A 19546-nucleotide genomic window follows, 5' to 3' on the forward strand; every position below is an offset into this window, starting at 1 on the left:
TATTGCCATGCACGATCTTATTATTGGGAGCTGTATAACTGCAAGATAAGGGAATGCTATCCATTTTGAGGAGCCATTTTATTGGCCATTTGGCTTTTGTCCTACTGCTTCAGGCGAGATTTCTCTGTCATTGACTATATCTTCATTGTCAAACTGAGTCTGTCTACCTATTCCTTGAATTCAGACCCCGATACATCTCTAGCATGTACTGCATCACTTAACTCCTTCACTAGCTCACACTCTCTCAAATTTTACTTATCAATAAACCTCTACAAAGGCCACAGCACCTCTTCCCTCCCAACACCAAACCTCACTTGGGAAATTGCAAAGTAACTTTTTTAATTATCTCATTTTATAAAATTTTAGTTTCCTAAGTATTATTATGTTTCTTTAACATAGTATGTTTTTATTTGCTTTTATTACAGTCCATGTTCATTGTAGTGTAGAAAGCAAATGTAATTCATATCTGATAGTGTATAGTATCCTTGAGAGCTGCATACAAACATACCATTGATGAACCCATTGTTAAATAACTGAATAATTAGTATTTTAAATGCTTATATCATGCAGCTGCACTTAAGGATTGTTATAGAAGCTGAAGAGTGTTATTACTGATATTACTGATATTTGGATTTTTATATTGATATGGAATGCACAAGTATTTTTCCTATTTAAAACACTAGAATATCGATTACCTCTAAAAAATACTAGATTTAGAGGCTAACTCTAGTGCCTAAATTGCAATCTGATAAGTTTTCAGGAATATCTCAGACTCAGATAATGACAAATGTAGGCTGTAGGCAAAACAGTGAAAATGTTGAGATTTCTGGTCCTTATCCTTTTATGTCAGGTGTTATCTAAACTGTCTTCATCTCTGCATGGCTAAATTCTTAACCTCAGAGCTTCCCTGATCTGTATCTGATGCTGATACCAAAGAACTCATGGCAATGTCCCTCCCCTCCTCCTAAACCTTGTAATTTGAAACCTCTCTAATTTTATATTTATGTTCTAATCAGATTGTTTAATCTGGCCTCAAATTCTAACAAACAGAAATAATAGAAGACTTCATATCTATACGAGTAATAAGAAAGATAAAGGAGATTTTTTTAATAGTAACCTTTTGAAGAATTATAAAGTCTCTACTGCCTTTAATGTGCCATGCTGTATGGATGCTATCTCATCTAATTCAATCCTCTCAGCCACCTACATGGATGGATGAAGAAACTAGGTATCAGAAAGGTTTTCTTTTTTTTTATGGATGAAGAAACTAGATATCAGAAAGGTTAGGTAATTTGCCCAAGCCTATACTACACTGCATTTCCTACATTAGGAAGAGGTATGAGACAACCTAGGCTCAAAGTCGAAATTTTCATTGCTGTGTTCTTACTGTAAGCTGAACAAATCATGATTTATTGTTTGCTTGTACTGTTTTGTAGTCCTTAGTAAGAATGTGCACTCAACATAAGATGGTGTCATTTTGTGTATTTTACAAAGCTTTGTCACATTATGTACTCTTTCTGACTTACAATAATCCTGGGAAATGAGGAAAAGATTAATTAAAAATCTGGAACAAAATTCAATTTCGATTTTCTAGATTATGAACCTTCCAAGGTCAGGAATCTAGTTTTATTCATTTTCTATCTTTATCCAATGGGTAGATTAATTGCAAAACTGAACAAAACTCTTCCTTCACCACCGTTCCGCCTCATTTTTGCAGTGTCCATGGTAGATATGTACTGTTTTATCTTAGCTCAACTGGAACTAGTCTTTCCTAGAATTCTGTTCCCTGCATAGTTGAAGGTTAGTGGTCCACGACAGACATTTTAAAAGACAGAAGTGATGAAGCAGCAGTAATATTCCTTCCTACACCTGAAGCTCTCTGATTCTGGGCCAGGTGCATGTTGAATTCCATACAGACCATCCATCATGGATGCTGGAGGCTTAGAGGCAGTGTAAAAGTGATGTGGGTTTTGGCTCAGCCTCGCAGGTCCAGTTTCCCCTCGTTATTCAATTTCACATTCATCTTTCCTTTTGATTGCTTTATCTGCAGATTTCAGGCTCCAGCACCAGATAAAGAAGCAACAGCCTCCCATAGTCTGCTTAACTAGCTACCACAATTAGTAACAACAAATTCCTATAGTCAACTCCTTATTTTATATGTATATATATATACACATATATGATTACATTTATATAATATGAAAATAAATTTATATCCAATATTCTATATAGAAATATGTATTTATAAATATGCACATACATATATACATATACATTTGTTATTGGTTTTCCTTCTAGTGGTTCTGTTTCTCAAATGGAACCCTGACACAGTGTTTCCCCCCCCACAAAATAGCTAACTGATGTGTCCAGTATATTAAATTTTTCTTCTCTTATTGTGAAATATAACATACATACAGATAAGTACATAAAACATATGTAAGTTTAACATGTGATTATAAAGTGGAAATAAATGTAACCAGCCCTAGGTCAAGAGAGCACTGAAGAGCTCCTACCCACCTCGCCCACCTCCGCCCCTGCTCTGTATTGCTTCTCCCCTATTATTCTTTCCTTCCCCACTATCATGATTTGTGAGATAACCATTTCCTTGCTTCTTAGGATCACTTCACCATGTGTTAGGGAAAACAGTATCATTTAGTTTTGCCTGTTGTCAGCCTTTATATTCTGAATGATTTCTTTTTTTGCCTTCTATTGCATTGTTTATAAAATTCCACTATGTTATCCTGTGTGGCTATAATCTGTTCATTTATTGCTTTGTAATGTCCCATTTTATGAATATACCTAAATTTATGGATATTACGGGGTATTTCACATTTGGGGTTTTGCCTTTAAATATTCTTATAAATTGTATCCTGGTACACCTACCTATACATGAGTTTCTATAAATCAGTAGTCCTCAAATTTTTGATCCCAGAATCTTTAAAATTAGTTAAAGAAATTAATACTTTTAATGAAAAAAATAATTATAGAAATCTGAGACACTTAAAATATTTATTAATTTATTTTTTTAAAAAATAATAAACCCATTACTTGTATTCCTTTTCTGAGGATGTCATTACAAATTATCACAAACAGGGTGGCTTAAAGAAACAGAAATTTATTCTCTCACAGTAGTTGAGGCCAGAAGTCTAAAATTAAAGTGTTGCCAAGGCTGATTCCTTCTGGAGTCTCTGAGGAAGAATCTGTTCCATGACTTTCTCCTTGCTGCTGGTGGCTGTGGGCAATCCTTGGCACTCCTTGGCTTCTAGATACATACTTCAATCTGTTTTTGTCTTCACACAGCATTCACCCTCTGTGTCTGTTTGCCTCAAATCTCTTTCTCCTTTCTCTCTTAAGGACACCAGTGTTAGAATTTAGGGTCTACCATAAATCCAGGATGATGTCATCTCGAGATTCTTAACTTGATTATATCTACAAAAACCCTATTCCAAGTCAGATCACATGACAGGAACTGGGAGTTAAGAGTTGCACATATGTTACCTGGGGGATACAATTCAACCCATTACACATGTTAGCATGAATAACACATTGGTAAATTTAAAAAGTAGCCATACTTTCCAAATAAAAATTTAGTAATGAGTAGCACCGTTTTCCATTTGTGCGAATCAATTTAATATCTTGACTCATACAAGAAGCTGTGTGCTCAAATGCCTTTACATTCAATCCATTTTATATTGTTTGGGTTGAAATATATGATGAAAATCCATCCTCACATAGATAATCTCAGGCCCCCTGAAAGGGATTTAGCAGCTCCTAGAGATCTTTGGAGCACAGTTTGAGAACCACCGGTCTAAAGTATATAAAGTATATGCAAAGTGGAATTTCTAGGCTATACATATCTTCTATTTTATTAGATAATGCCACATTGTTTTCCAAAGTCGTTGTACCAATTTAAATTTCCACTAGCAGTGTATGAGGGATCTCATTGCCCTACATAGTCACCAATATCTGGTATTGTTGCGCTTTAAAGTTTTTGCCTACCTGGTGGTATGCAATATATTGCATTATGGTTTTAATCTCATTTATTCATTCTTTGTATTGTATTTTATGTATGAAGAAACTGAGGTTTAAAAGAGCAATGTTGGACGTGGTTCCACAGTGTAGCAGTTAGCATGTCTGCTTTACAAGCAGAAGGTTCTGGGTTCACACCCTGGTGGAGCCACGATCCATGGTCTACAGCTATGCCACCCTGAACAAGCCTGATGCCTGATTTTGGAAGCTAAGTAGGGTCAGACCTGGTTAGTACTTGGATGGAAGATCACCTAGGAAGATCAGGTGCTGTAGGCATAAATAAGAATGGTACTTTGCCAAATTTAAGAGTAAGAAAATGCCACCCACATTTTGCACTCCGAAATTCAGTCATCTTTCCACTTACGGAAGAAATAATGCTCCCTTTTGGCCTAGTTCTCAGGAAAGTACAATCTCCCCCAAATCTCACCTCCTCTGGGCTCCTTTCCCTATGCAAGGCTTTGGACATCCCAGGCCAAAAGAAGTTCTGTGGCTCCCTGCTCATCAACATTCCTCCACCCTCCCTTCTCCCTCCCCACATCCTCATTGCCCCCTCACTTACCTGCCTAGTTCCTACCCACCTGCCTCTATTTTTTTTCTCATAAAACTCTCTACCCACCCTCTCTGCTGATCATCTTAAAGTGCATGAGCCTCATTGTGGTCATTTATTTAAAAAGCTATAATACCTAATTTGTGTTTATTTGCATGAGAAATGTATACTTTAAGGAATCAACACCTGTTAGCTACTATTAATAATACCCACTATTATTTTTTTAATCGCTCCAACACAAGCCAGTGGTGAGCTAATAGCAAGTTATTCAATTTTTTCGAACCTCTATTTCCTCATCAGTAAATAGGAATAATAATACCTACCTTACAGGGTTGTTCGAAGGATCCGGAGACATAATAAATGTAATGGGCTTAGCATAGTGCCAGATGATAAGGAGTGCTCCTTGGGTGTTTATTTTTATTTAACAAAGTCTTATCTAGTGCTTACTATATGACAACCATTCTTCCAGATACTTTTTTCCAAAAATTGAAGCCTTGTAATAATCCTGAGTTAGGTACTATCATTAACCATATTTTACTGATGCAAAGACTGAAGCAGAGAGGTCAAATAACTGACCCAAAGTCATACAGCTAGTAAGTAGCAGAATAGGGTTTAGAACTCCTGCAATCTGGTGGTTCCAGGTTTCGGGCTCCTTGCTAAAGTGCCATCAGCACCCTGCCCCACGCCAACAAATATGTTATTTATGAGAAAACTCTGCAAATAGCAAAGCACTCTACTATCGGTGGTTAGCTCCCAAGGGCAAAATGAGCTCTTTATCACTCCCTCAGAGTTCCCCCAGCGCTCAGTTCTCATACAAAATAACAGCCTGTGCAGCAAAGATGGCATAGCTCCCACCGACAGACGTCCAGCGAAGCCACACGTCAGCCACACCCCCTTCTGGCCCCGCCCTTTCCGCCCGACACTTCTAGCCCCGCCCCACGCCCCAGGATACGGAGGCCAACCCGACGTCTCGCGAGCGTCCACGTACACACTCCAACGCCTCTCCCCTAGACCTGGGAGAGTACATCCGGGTCACTGGAGCAGGTGCTTCAGGCCCCGCCCCTCTCACCCAGGCATCGCCTCCACTTCCGGCTATTTCCGGCCACCTCAGGCCTTTTCCGCTTGTTCTCTGCTGGTTTTAATCTCTCCTTCCCAGGTTGTTCTCGACTGTAGGCCTGGGTCCTTTAGCACCCCTTTCTTGCTTTCAGCTTTTCGCTGCTCATCCAGATTTTGTCCGAGGTTTGGAGCAACTCTACCGTGCATCTTCGCGGAGCGGCCCGGGCTGAGGCCTTCCACGCACAGTGAGTCCGCGCAGACCTGACTCCGTGTCTACCTACAGCTCCGTGGAGGCCACCGCCGCCTCCGCCTAAGGATGCCGCGGCTGGGGTCCGCGCAGCGCTGGGCGGCCGCTGTGGGCCGTTGGGGCTGTAGGCTGCTCGTGCTACTGCTGCTGCTACTGGTGCCGGGACCCAGCAGCGCCTCTGAGATCACTTTCGAGCTGCCTGACAATGCCAAGCAGTGTTTCTACGAGGACATCACACAAGGCACCAAGTGCACCCTGGAGTTCCAGGTACTATACAGGCCCTGCAGTCCCGGGGCCCCAGTTCGCTGTTCCAGATTCCGAGCTGTAACTTGCTGGGGTCCCCCCTCCTGGCCTTGTTTTTCCATTCTTTGGCTGATTCAAGAATCATCTCTAAATAGCTGATAAAGAGCTTTTGGCTTTCATGTTCTAAACCTCGGGCGAGAGATTTAAGACCAGATATTAAGATATTTGAATTCCAGAAATGCTTCCTATAACCGTGTCTCTTCCTTCCATTCTCTAGGCCATTGAACTTACTTTCTTAAAAGACTCTTTGTAAATTATTCTTGTTTTATAGTGCCCAGTGTCAGTCCCTCACTCTCTAATCCACACCTCCACTTTAATCAGATGTGAAATGCTGTCAATATCTAACTCCAATGCTTTTTAGTTTTTCCATTGATATTAGGACTCTAGGTTAGTGCGGTCTCTATCATGGGAAGAGCATCATTGGAAGCCGAATTACCATCTGCCAAAGGTGGTGTAGAAAGAAATGCTGTAATAAATGAGAGGCCCCTTCTCATCTTGGGATTATATATATATACACACATATATATGTATATGAATAAAACTTTATTTGACAAAACTTAGTTTAAGTTCATTAAAATAGTTTTTGTTCTGTTTTTATTTTTGGTAGATTTATTAAACTTATTTGAGCAGCTGTTGAGTGTTTGGTGCTAATGATACAGAGTGTTCAAAACAGGGTCGCTGTCATCACTTTGATTTCCTTCCCAGTCAGTACCGGCTTATTCATCAAAATTGTGACATAAGAGCTGAAAATAGGGTATATATGATCTAGTCTTTGGAGTCTGTGAAGGCTTCCTTTAGGAAGTGATTTTAAGTTGAACTGTAAAGAATGAATCGTAGGTACTTTGGTAAGGGGGAAGAGGGAATAGCCTTTGCAAGGTCTCTGTGGTTAGAGTGACTGGGAATTTGAAAACCATAGAGAGGTCTTATATATTTGGAAATAAGAAGCCAGACTGGAATGTTGAGGGAAATGTCAGCAGGAGTCAAATCATGTCGTGCTTTGCTGACCCTGTTAAGGATTTGAGTTTTTCTTAATAGTGGGGGAAACTATCAGAGGGTTCTGAGCAGTGCACTAAAACAATCCAAATATTCTTGGTAGCTATATGGATATTAACTTGTGCAGGTAGAGAAGGTATTACAGACTATATACAGACTGATTTGAAGGCTATTGTAGTGGTTCAGGCTTAGACTAGGGTATTAACAGTGAGGAAGGAGAAAAGTGAAAGGATTGGAGAAAACTTAGAAAGTAAAATCAACAGGACTTAGTAATGATTTGACTATAGCGAGTGAGGGAGGAAAGGCTAAGAGTGACCCTTAGGCTTGCTTAACTTCTTGCATTAGGACCAGGGGACAAAAAAGAAGATATCAGGAATTGTAATATAAAACATAAAACAGCAAGTAGCAGAAGCAGTATGCAGATCTAGGTTAAATTCTTAACTACTTTGTTATGCTATTTCTCAAAGGTAAGACTGATAACTTCAGGGAGCTTGCATAGATGTATATAGTCGTGAAATATTAAGTACACACTAGGTATTGTAGGGGTGTAAAAAGTAGCTTTCTTCCCATCTTCTAAGTTCTAGGTGGGCTAATCAAATTCATAGAGGCAGATTAACAGGAGAAAATGTACAAAGTTTATTACAGATGTACCTGCCAGGGATATCATAGATATGAGACCCGAATGGGGCAGTTGAAGATTAAATGCCATGATGGACAAAAAAGAAAACAGGGACAGAAATTTCTAAAGGAAAATAGGCAATTCATAGGTAGCAGAGAAAGAGCAGAACACGTAGCAAACAAATTCCTTCTAGGCAACCTGGAAACAATGGGGGAGAGGGCAGGAAACAAGCTTTGCTAGATTTCCGTCTGTTTCATGTGTGCTAAAGTTAATATGCTAAGATTATGCTAAAGTTCCCTTTCTAAAGCAGGTTTTTCTATCTTAATCTCTTTAGGCAAGAAAGAGTCTAATTCTTTGAGTCTTTTGTTTTATAATAACCAGCTTAAAATTAATATTCCAAAAGGCACATTTTTGGGGGGTGGCAAAACGTTGGTTCCCCTCAGTGTAGATAGTGCTGGCTGAGGGGCAAGGATCATCAGAAGTTTAGCTGATGGGGCTGATGTTTGGTCTGAGTCTAGAAGAATAAATAGGAACTATTCTACAAGGTAGTAGAGGGGAAAAGGACATCCTAGGCAGGTATGTAATGTTTGTAAAACTTAATTCTAGCAGGCCTGAAATTAGCCTGAGCCGGCACTGCTTTACACTGAGTAATAGCGTTGCTTTGTAACTGAGTCTCAGGACTCTATGGGAAGTTTATGCCAGTTTGTCAGCATTGTTAACAGTGAGATTGATGATTTACACCTGGTCTCTGTGAGACCCCTCAAAGGCTTGGTATTAAGACTGGTTACATAGCAGGAATAGGCTTATGTGACCAGGAATATATAAAAAACCCAGCTAAGACTCTTGGGGGCTCCCTGGTTCCAAAGTGTTCCTTTATATACTTGGTGAACTGAGACAGTATTGTCTGGCCACAGCCCTCACAAAAGGAGGACAAAGGAGCCAAGACTTAACCCTTCCTAACCTCTTGTGTAAGACAGCTTTTGGCTGTGAATTTTTATATTGTATTTTCCTGTGATAAGCTGAATTTGTAAGTAGTAGTATTTAGCAAACAAACCTTGTTTAACTTGCTACAGTTAGTACAGGTGTGAAACAAAGACATCTGGCAGTTGGTATTTTTGGAACACAGAGTGAGAAAAGGTTATAAGAGGAGGTACAGGTGAGTAGTATGCCATTGTTAACAGGTTTGGATTTTGGGAAGTCAAAAGGGGATTACCAAAACGGGATTATCAAAAGGTCTACCTCCTCAGGAAGATGTACAGAGAAGGGTGCTACTGGCATCTAGTGAATAGAGACCAGAGATGCTGCTAAACATGCTACACATGCTAGAATGCACAGGGCAACACAGTCCCCTACAGTGAAGAATTAACCGGCCCAAAATTATCTTACCAAGTTGAGAAACTCTTGGTTAGAGGGAAGAGAGATTGGGTTTGTAGGAAGACCTTTTAGGAAGTTGTGGTAATAGTCCTGTCTGGATTGTGGTTTAGGAATGGAAGAGATGGGATGAATTTTTGAAAGACAGTAACATCAAGAGATTTCTGTGATTAACTGGACAGGTAGGGACTCTTTCTTTGGGATGATTCCCAGTTTCTATCTTACATTACCAGACAGATTGTAAAAGGGAACTTTTATCTAAAATGAGATTACTTGTTTTACAATTTGGTGGAAGAAAAGTGACCTGATTATCATTTCTGGTGCTTTTCAGTTTGTATGTATGTATTTGATTATTCAGAGTACAACGGTCAGTACAAAGAATCGGGCATATAAAAATGAAGTCTTTCTTTTCACTGGGGGAAGAAAGGTTGTTGACTTTTGAGGGGAGGGTTAGAGGCCCAATTGATAAGACATTTTTATGTCAAAATATATTAATATTTACATATTATAATTTCATAAGTGCATAATTACATTTCATTTAATTATCAAAATGATCTTATAACGTAGTTCAGTTATTCATCATATCTCTTAAGTGAAAGAAGGTCACATACGTAACTGATCCTTCTTTCAAGTCCAAAGTTTGATCTCTGTGTTCTACAGATCTAAAATGTTCATATGCTAACCAAGAGTGTTCAAGCTTGAAAATACAGGCTGGTGCTACTCATATTGGTTGGGGTTTGGGATCCCTGAAACCCAATATCTCTTCCTCATCACTTTTTTCTCAAGTGGATTCTCTTGTCTGCTCTCCCTCTTCCCTCCCACTCAGTTTTTTTCTCATATAAGGAGGACTTTCTCCTCTTTAACCCTTTTTAACTTTTCTCTCATGCTTATTTAGTTACTCCTCTTGTCATTTGTTCAACCCAAGTGGCCCAAGTTGTGACTGGTAAGCATAAGCCCTTGAAAATAGTTCCAAAATCCTCTTCAGAAACATTTCATTTTCCACTGGCTTTCCTTTCGATATGCTTGCTCTTAAACATTCACTTTCCAGATATAAGATTTTTTGTTTTTGTTTTTGTGTCTTATTTTGTTTTTGCTTTAATCAGTATATAAACAGTATAGTTTGTTTATGTTTCTCTTGTAAAGAAGTTTGTAAATGATAATACTCTGAGAACAGCCCACAAGTCTATTCAATTGATAGTGTAGTTCAAAACAAAATATGTATTCAATTCCATCTAACTGACCTATGAAAGAATTTAAGCACAACTGATTTGTAATTTGGCAGTAAAATGAATTTCGTTCTGTAATGAAGTATTCTAATGCTAAGGACTGACCTTTACTACTTCACTACATTATTCACGTGTGTGCTTGGATGGTACTAATAGACAATTTGGTGAGAAAATTTGAGGAAGAGAAATATATGACACTGAGCTTGAGGGTAGAGTATGACTTTGGACTTCAAGTTCTGCCTCTCTTACTAGATGAGTAATGTTGGGTAGGTTGCTTATCTTAACTCAGTTTCTCAGTTTGTCGGAGGAAGGAAAATTCCCCCTTGTAGTGTTGTTGGGAGAAGTCATATAAGTGACCTACATTAATTAGAGTAGTTGTCTGGCTAGTTTGCTAGTTCCCTTTCGCCTGTCATGAGGAAATTTGTTCATTTTTTATAAAGCTTTGGTTAAACTGAAATCTGCCAAGTTCCATTCACTGGTAAAAATCAAAAAAAGCAAAATTGTCTGTAACAATAAAACCCTTAGCCTACCAGAAATCTGGTTAATTTCTAAAATTTGTTAGTTGAAATGATCTCTTCATTTTTTTTCTCTATAGGTGATTACTGGAGGTCACTATGATGTAGATTGTCGATTAGAAGATCCTGATGGTAATGTGTTATACAAAGAGATGAAGAAACAATATGATAGTTTTACCTTCACAGCTTCCAGAAATGGGACATACAAATTTTGCTTCAGCAATGAATTTTCTACTTTCACACATAAAACCGTATACTTTGATTTTCAAGTTGGAGAAGACCCTCCTTTGTTTCCTAGTGAGAACCGAGTCAGTGCTCTTACCCAGGTAAACACAAATTTAATAATATAATGTTGGTGTGTGTAAAGGGAGAAAAAGCACAATTTAATATGCATCAATTCATCAATGAACACAGAATTTTGAGTCTTTTACACAATATTTAAGATCTGTCTTAATTCCTGTAGTAAACTAGGCATTTTGCGGAGAACTTCAGACTTTTCATTGAAGACTAGTGTTAAAGGATTTTATAAACTTTTTAGTATAAAGAAAATAAGCATTAAAATAGGAGGATTACTTAGATAGAAACATCAATGGCAAAGGAAATCGAGGAAGTCTAAACAGTGCTTTAGCATTCTGAAACATTTTTTGTAATTCATGGAGGAATGTTACTACCATAATTAGCAAATTGGTGTAACTAAGTATATTGATGTAACTTGTTATATGTATATAGACATATATATACACACACACCACAACATGCTTTAATATATAAATATATTATAAGATGACTGTACTGGTAATGATGTTACTCAAGCTTTTGTTACAATAACTTTCGTTGTAACTTAAGGTAAAATATTAAAAGATTAGTGGTAAGTCATCTAATAAAAATATTTAGACGCTAAATTGGGTTTTATTTTGAAGAAGAGCTTAATGAAAGAAAAAGTCAGTGAACAGATACTGCTCAGGTGATGAGAAGGGCTATTTTAGTTCTAGTTCAAATACAACAAGAGCATAGATTATATCCAAAAGATATTTAAATAGGTATTCAAATGAATTATTTAACACCTTGTTAAAACCTTAAAATGATATTTCATTGTTCCCAGGTTCCAGTTAGTCTCTTAGTCACGTGATGATAGAGGATATTTTTAAGAATGTGTAAGAGCTTTAATTCATAAACTTACTGTGAGCTTTAACAATATATATTTAAATACTCTTATTTCTAGAATTGTTCTCTTTATTTTAGCATCCTGTATGAAACAGCACTTTGCTTTGTAAAAAGATTATCTTTAGGGCCATTGTTTATAATTTAACCTTCATGAATTTTAATTTGTATAAGGAGGTAGCTTGCTCTTAAAACCTAAGTAGATAAATTTAAGAAATGAGTTATAATGGTTATAAAGCAATTATAAATGGTTTATAAAGCAATGGTTAAAATGGTTATAAAGCAATTAATACTACTTAATTCTATCTCGGTTTTATTTTTCTTTCAAAAAGCAGATAAGTCTCTCATACAGTAGAAATTCCTGTAAAGCAGTTGTTCACATTTTAAAATTGAAAGTTACCATCCAGTAAATGTAGAATAAATGATAGAGTTTTAATAAATAACCATTTTTTAACCATGAGTAAAGTGATGGATCTAGAGTAGTCAGTGATCACCACTAACTGCTAAAACTATTAGGTGAAAGGCTGATGAAAAGTTTTATAATGGATAGATCAGACAGATATCCCCTAAATCTAATGATCATTCACAAATGGAGTGATAAGTAGGCAATAATGAAGTACGTAACATTGCCTATGAGGTTGTTCCACTCAGAATGTTACACCTGACTCCCATCACATCTCTAGCTCCAACTTACAGTTTATAAGAAATACTAAGGATAGAGGAATACCGTGGGAGCAATCATCAAAATCCAGGAAGTGGGAAATGCTATAGCATAGAGGCCCCAATTTCTTTAACAAGTAGATGGGAAAGGAAAAAAGGAAGAGAAACTTAAAAATTAAAGAAGACTTAAAAGACATATCAGCCAAATGATTGTGTTGGCCTTGTTTGGATTATGATTTGTAAACCGCTTTTGAGATGTGGGGAAATTTGAACACTAACTTTATGTTCAGTAACTTTAAGGAACTGTTTTTAATTGTTTTATTGTTATGCTATTGGGGTTAATTTTTTAAAGCATTACCTTTCAGAAATAAATACAGAGTATAAAAGTATAGCTGAAGGGATAAAACATCTGGGATTTGCTTTAAAATAATTGAGGAGTGGGGAAGGAAATAGATGGAAGAAATAATTGGAACAGGATCAGCCATGTATTAATAATTATTCACATGGAGGTTCATTATACTAGTCTATATACTTTTGAATATGTATAAACATTTCCACTTTAAAAATACAAAGAAAAAAAGGGAAACAATACCATCTCGAAAACTGTATTAAATTCATGCAAGTAGTCCCTTAATTTCATTCCTAGGGGCCTAAATAAAGCAAGAATAGCAAAAACGTTTGAGTAATTCTAATAGGTAAATTCAATTTATAGATCTCATAATTTCTCATACTTTTTAAAAGTACCTTTAATGGAATATTTTTATAATAATTCCTTTTATACTTACTTCGGTGTAATTTTATTAAATGTTTGAATTATTTCCTAATGTCTGTATCTCTTAACTGAGTTTTTAAAAAAATGTTTTTAACTAAAATTAAGACAAACTCACATTGTTTTTAAAATTCTTAATACTTGGTGTGTGATGTAATATAAGTATAATATAATAATAAAGCATGTATTTCATCACCAGGGTTAAGTTTTCAGAAGTATAAAAATATTAAGCTTTGTATATAAAAAATTAGACATTTAATTCTTCTAAGTCAGATGGTATAATTATAAAAAAGATAAAGCGTCATCAGATGAAGGCTGATAAACTGATTACACAGTGAAACAAACGTATCCATGGAGAACATATGTATTGGTTTAGTTGACTGGCATGAGGGAAAAAAGACTTAATTAGCAAATTGATAAATGTAAGAAAAAAACATTTATTTTCAGATCCAATTCTTTTTAAAAATACTTTTGACTAACTCAATCTATTTTTATGCCATATTTGTTCTATTTTTGTATATATTTGGACTTCGATTTATAGTCTTATTATTGGTCAGATTTACTGATCTGCCATTCTCTTCCTTTTAATCCTTCCTTTTTGAGGACTCTGAGTTTGAAATTCTATAAACACTAACCTTAACTGGTAAGTATTTCCGCTCCATATGCCAACGTACAGATGGCACAGGTGTGACATTCTAGTTTGGAAAAAGCAACTGCTTCATGGGATCTCTAGCTTTATCAGTTGTCCTGGTGTGAATGAGTATAAAGGTTGCATTGCCAGGATCACTGGCATAATGAGTGAATGAATGAGTGCCAGTTTAATAGAATGTTCATCAAATGAGGAATGAAGATCAAATTAAAAGAAAAGATGAGTATGCTTTTTAGATAGGTTGTACAGAAAGTATTAAACTTACTCATTAGAAATATTTCTCTTTAGATGGAATCTGCCTGTGTTTCAATTCATGAAGCTTTGAAGTCTGTCATCGACTATCAGACTCATTTCCGTTTGAGAGAAGCTCAAGGCCGAAGCCGCGCAGAGGATCTAAACACAAGAGTGGCCTATTGGTCAGTAGGAGAAGCCCTTATCCTTCTAGTGGTTAGCATAGGGCAGGTGTTTCTTCTGAAAAGCTTTTTCTCAGATAAAAGAACCACCACAACTCGTGTTGGATCATAACTGCTATTTGAGAATTGATGCACCATTGCAACTATAATATTGCTGTCCTCTAATTAATTAATTTTAGGTACTGAAGAACTTGATATTGGCAACATTTTCAAACCCTTATTCATATACTTGTTAGGGGGTTATGTACAATGCATATCCCCAAACAGTGGAAAGGACACCTTTTTTTATTTGTAAAGGTATAAAAACTTTGCAACTTATTTTGGGCTCTTCATGTTAAATATTCAACACCAATGATCTGCTCTTTTCTTTGTTGTTTATATCTACTCTTTGCACACTAAACTTTGGTATTTTGATTTAGCCATTTAAAAGTACTTTTCTTATAGGTAGTGGATATTTTAAAAACCTTTGCTTTAATGTCTACATGTGATGTGGAGGAAGAAAATTGTCTTTTAATTGTTTATAGTAAATATGGTTTGTTTTTCAGAATGCAAATATGATTAACTGCAGTCCATGCCCTATTCTGCACTGTTTAATTTTTATGGGGGAAGAATCTACAATAGAAATGTTTGTTGATATTGATATAATTTTAAATTGATACATCATGGTATAATTTATTTATCACTAGCTTGGAAAATGTCAGATTTTGGCAGGGAGGCAGTTTATTCTATGATTTATAATCAGATATGTTGTTTTTTTTTTCTTAAAGACAGTCTTCCACACAGAAAATAGTGTGTTTCATTAACATCATAGAGTTTATATGGGCCTTAAAAATCCGATTGTCACGATAAAATAATTAAGAATAATTTAAGTCACTACAATGTCTTATAGTGGAGGGGCAAATGAGAAAATTTTTAGTGAGTTACCTGCACACGCTACATTTTCAGTGCTTTTACAAAGAAAAAAGGTGATCTGTTTCATTTTAACATTTTATTGGCTGGTTCTTGCCCTTATGTAGCTTTAATGTCTGAGTCATTCTCAACTTAAAACGACAGTTGTAATATTAGTATCATAAAAGTGCCATACATTTTATCCTGATTGGTGTGATACACTGAAAAATTCATCCGTCCGTCCTTCCTTCCTTCCTTCCTTCCTTCCTTCCTTCCTTCCTTCCTTCCTTCCTTCCTAACTACCTACCTACCACCTTCTTTCCTTCTTTCTTTTTTTCTTTCTTTCTGTCTGTCTGTCTTTCTGTCTTCGTCTTGTACGTGTAATTTGTACAATCTTTGCTTAGCAGTCCTATAATTTAAAAATTTAGAATGCTGTATGTGTTTTTTATTTGATAATCTTCATTGACTGTACTGCATTTAATGAATATTAAAGGGTGCATATTCTGTATACTATAGGGTTTAGACTATGTTTGTATTTTATAATTTGTATAGATTAAGCTGATCGAAATAAGATTTCATTCCAGGTATTCTAGAGTAGAATACAAGGTGATGCAAATTGTATAGGTGGTTAAGACTTTTCTGCCATTTAAAAAAAATTTGCAACTGCTTTTTGCCATGCCTCCCTCCTTCACCCAGAAGTGATAAGTACTGAACAAGACTCATTATAGAGACTTTCTTATGTGTTACCATAGAATACTGATGGGATAGCAATTCTAGTCACTTAGCACTACTGACTAGAAATAGAAGTTAACTCTAAGCTGTGTTATAATGCATATATTTTCTACTGCATGAAAGAGCAAAAGGAATTCAAGTTGTCATGCTGGCTAGTTTCAAATGCTACAGTGTAGCAAGGGATAAACATTTTTTCAACCCTTAACTTCTAAAATAGCTAAACTTTAAACGATATCAAGGATTAAGAACTGAAGTTTAAGATTGCAGATTTATCTATATGGATTCTTATTTTGGAGATGTGCTGCAGCTTTATAAGTGTCCCTTTATTTTAGATTTGAAATTTTTCAAAACTAATGTTGATGTGATTCATAAGCATGGGTGTGTATCAAATGTCCTTTTTGGTTACCTGTCTGCTCTGTTGTATTCAGATTCTTAGACCATAATTAATCAGTCAGGTATCAATGTGCCGAGTTTGGCATAAATAATGCAGTTATTTCATCTTTGCCTATCAAAACTTCATAATATTAGACTATTGCTACAAATAACTTTTGATGAAACTATTGATATTAAAATGTTCGAAATATCTGCTGTTCCTATTGTAGAAAATAGTACAGGCTTAGTCTAGTTTGTATGTAATTGGTTAATGTTTGACGGATGGCTGTCTATACTCAACTGGATATGTATATATAATTTAGAAAATACATATCTGTCCAGACATAAGTGTTAAGTAAACTTTTTTCTTCCTCTTCTATATAATTTGTAGCTCTTTTTTCTTTAATCCTTTCGTAACTCGTTACAGCAGTTTGAATTTCCTGAAAGTTTATGTTTAAACAGATGGCTCAGAATACATATTTAAACACCATTAGATGTATATATTTTTAAAGTAGAATAAATAATGGAAAGGGACTTGATATACAAGTTTATACTAAAATTTCAACTGTGTGGAGATACATTAGAAGATACTACTTTGCTAATACTCTAAACATTCTTTTTCCTATTAAAAGAAACAAATGGTTCATGGTTCATAACTTTAATTCTGGCTTCATGATAATCAACTTTGAAAATACAATGGACTGAAGAGCAGTTTTATTCTTTGGAAGATTTCATTTAAATCTCTGTACTATCCATTTTTCCTTCAGTTTGTAAATGTGTAACATTGATCGTTAACTAGGACAAAGCAGACCCTATGACTATTGTTTTCAATAATTAAATTAATATATATAAATAATTCAAAGAGGTCTTTCTTTTACTTTTGAAGATAAAACTTGCTCTGAACTGATATTGGTTCTGTAGGATTGCACCAATCCTTGTAGAATAAAAATATCTTTCAACGAACTGACTTGTTTCTCTTAGGATTTAAATCCTTTTAAAGCTTCATATCAGCTTGCGGCTTAGAAGTACAGTTTTGTAATGAGAGTGCTTATTTATTTGCTATTTCATTGAAGCATCTTAGAGGCTGGCCAAGAAAGATGAAGAAGAGAAACACAGGTATTCCCCACTTTTCGAAAGTTCACATTATGCCACTTGGCTTTTACAAAAGATCTATATTAGGTGTACCTGTCTTCACTAACTGAAGGAAATCTGAAAAGGACTTCTTAATGAGAAAAGGTGAAAAGTGAAAATAGTGTTCAACGTTTGTTTTGCAGTGAGCCATTACAGTCAGCAACAACCTAGAGCAGCAAGAGTGGCATTGCTTTTACTATATATTAGTGTTATTTTAGGTCTTATGTGTTATTTGGTATGCTATTTGGGGGCGAGTGTGGGGGGAGAGGTCTGGGAATGCTTAAGAAAATCTCCATGTAAATTAATGGTAATTGCTTCTTCATTTTACCCCATTTTGTCTTATGAAAGGAAAGCTCTGCTTTCAGATAGCAGGGGAAACCTGTACCACCACTAAACAGCCTCATTTTTAGCCTTTTTGCATTTCTTACTGAAAGTTTGGGTGAAAGGCAGTTAAGCCTACAGTTCCCTTAAAAGCTCTTGGTTTTTAAGTACATTAACCTTAGGTTGTATAATGCAAAGTTGCCTCATTTTTTTTTAAATTTATAATGTAGTCTTAGGGGAACATGGTTCTTGAGCACAATTCTACAAAAAATAAAAAATAGAGAAATAATAGTAAATATAGATGAACATTTATTGAGTACTTACCCTGTACCAGGCGGCGTGCTGAATGTTTTACTTGTATTGATATATTTCATCATTGCAATAATTCTGTGAACTAAGGATATTCCTGTTTTACAGATGAGGAAATGGAGACATCAAGAGGCTAGGAAACCTGCCCATATCTCAGTAATTAGCAGAGTCTGCATGTAAACCATGGCAGTCTGACTCCAGAGCCCTCTTTCTCAACCACCATGCAGTACTGCCTTACCAACACTAGTTAAGGATGGATCTCTGAATGCTTAGCCCTCTTGATTTCAGTGTAGCTAGCTCAATAGTGCTTTAGTGTCAAGTTCAAATCATGGTTGTGTGACCTCACTCAAATGACTTTATTAAGTTTAATAAACTATATTTCTGTTTCTTCATCTATTACTAAGGTATTATCTACTATAATGAAAATATAATGAAATGTTTATAAAACACTTAAGATCAGTACCTATCATACGTAAGCATTTAATAAATAAATAGTAGCTATGTTTTTATCACTGGTCCAGTTCTAGGCTTTCGATCTTTTTTTAGTTTCTAAAGTTCTTCCTTTGGCCTCTACTCATATGGCTCTTAAATAATGTATAACACAAATATGAAAGTGTTTGAACACCTGTCATGTACATAACAGTCTGCTAGAAGATTCAAAAATGAATAAGATAGTCTGATCTCCAGGAGCATAACTTAGTTGGGGGAGACAGGATAGCTACATGAGCAACCAATGTTATGTAGTAATAAAGCAGAATGGACTTGAAAGACCTAAGACATTTACAAGTTGCTATAAGAGGAAGAAAATATATAGGTCAAAAGACATATATCCCCAAAAAGTTTAATGTTGTCGGCCCACAGCGGAGCGAGAGGGGAGTCCATGGTTGTCTAGCTAGGCCAGCAATTGAGAGCAGTAATCTCTAATTCAGGGATATGGATAATTAGCTGGTCCCCGTCACTACAGGTGGGAAAAACATGTTCTTTAACTTTGTTAATAATAAATGCTATCATCTCTTAACTTCTCCAACTTGGTTGTTTCCAAATTCTGGAGGAAAATATAGGAATATTACCCCTAAACCACCAAATGTACGATTTTTCAGTCTGCATTTCTCCATTTTATCCATAAGCTATTAGGAATGATCACATTCCTTGCTGAAATCAAGATAAAGCAGAAGTAACACTGGTGTGGTATCATGTTTTTAGTGCTGGTAATTATTAGTGATTACTATTACTGT

General features: G+C 35.9%; 1 protein-coding gene and 1 long non-coding RNA gene across 2 annotated transcripts; one reads left to right on the forward strand and one right to left on the reverse strand.

The window, feature by feature from the left end:
- Positions 1 to 2995: 2995 nt before the first annotated feature.
- LOC118606856 lies at positions 2996 to 5443 on the reverse strand. Its single transcript, XR_004952665.1, has 2 exons — positions 4900 to 5443; positions 2996 to 3498 (listed from the first exon to the last, which is right to left on the reverse strand). It is a non-coding gene; the product is annotated as an uncharacterized LOC118606856 (long non-coding RNA).
- A 198-nt stretch (positions 5444 to 5641) lies between these two features.
- On the forward strand, positions 5642 to 17513 carry TMED7 (transmembrane p24 trafficking protein 7). Its single transcript, XM_016147465.2, has 3 exons — positions 5642 to 6146; positions 10987 to 11232; positions 14434 to 17513. Exons 1-3 carry the CDS (start codon positions 5949 to 5951, stop codon positions 14668 to 14670), a joined length of 681 nt encoding a protein of 226 aa, XP_016002951.1. The 5' UTR covers positions 5642 to 5948; the 3' UTR covers positions 14671 to 17513.
- Positions 17514 to 19546: the final 2033 nt, after the last annotated feature.

Source organism: Rousettus aegyptiacus, unplaced genomic scaffold, assembly GCF_014176215.1.
Source record: "Rousettus aegyptiacus isolate mRouAeg1 unplaced genomic scaffold, mRouAeg1.p scaffold_m13_p_8, whole genome shotgun sequence".
In the NCBI taxonomy this organism is placed as follows: domain Eukaryota; kingdom Metazoa; phylum Chordata; class Mammalia; order Chiroptera; family Pteropodidae; genus Rousettus; species Rousettus aegyptiacus.

Coding starts and splice junctions, on each gene's coding strand:
- TMED7 (XM_016147465.2), top strand. CDS start 5,949: ATGCCGCGGCTGGGGTCCGCGCAGCGCTGGGCGGCCGCTGTGGGCCGT. Junction 6,147..10,986: donor AGTGCACCCTGGAGTTCCAG/GTACTATACAGG, acceptor TTTTCTCTATAG/GTGATTACTGGAGGTCACTA. Junction 11,233..14,433: donor GAGTCAGTGCTCTTACCCAG/GTAAACACAAAT, acceptor ATTTCTCTTTAG/ATGGAATCTGCCTGTGTTTC.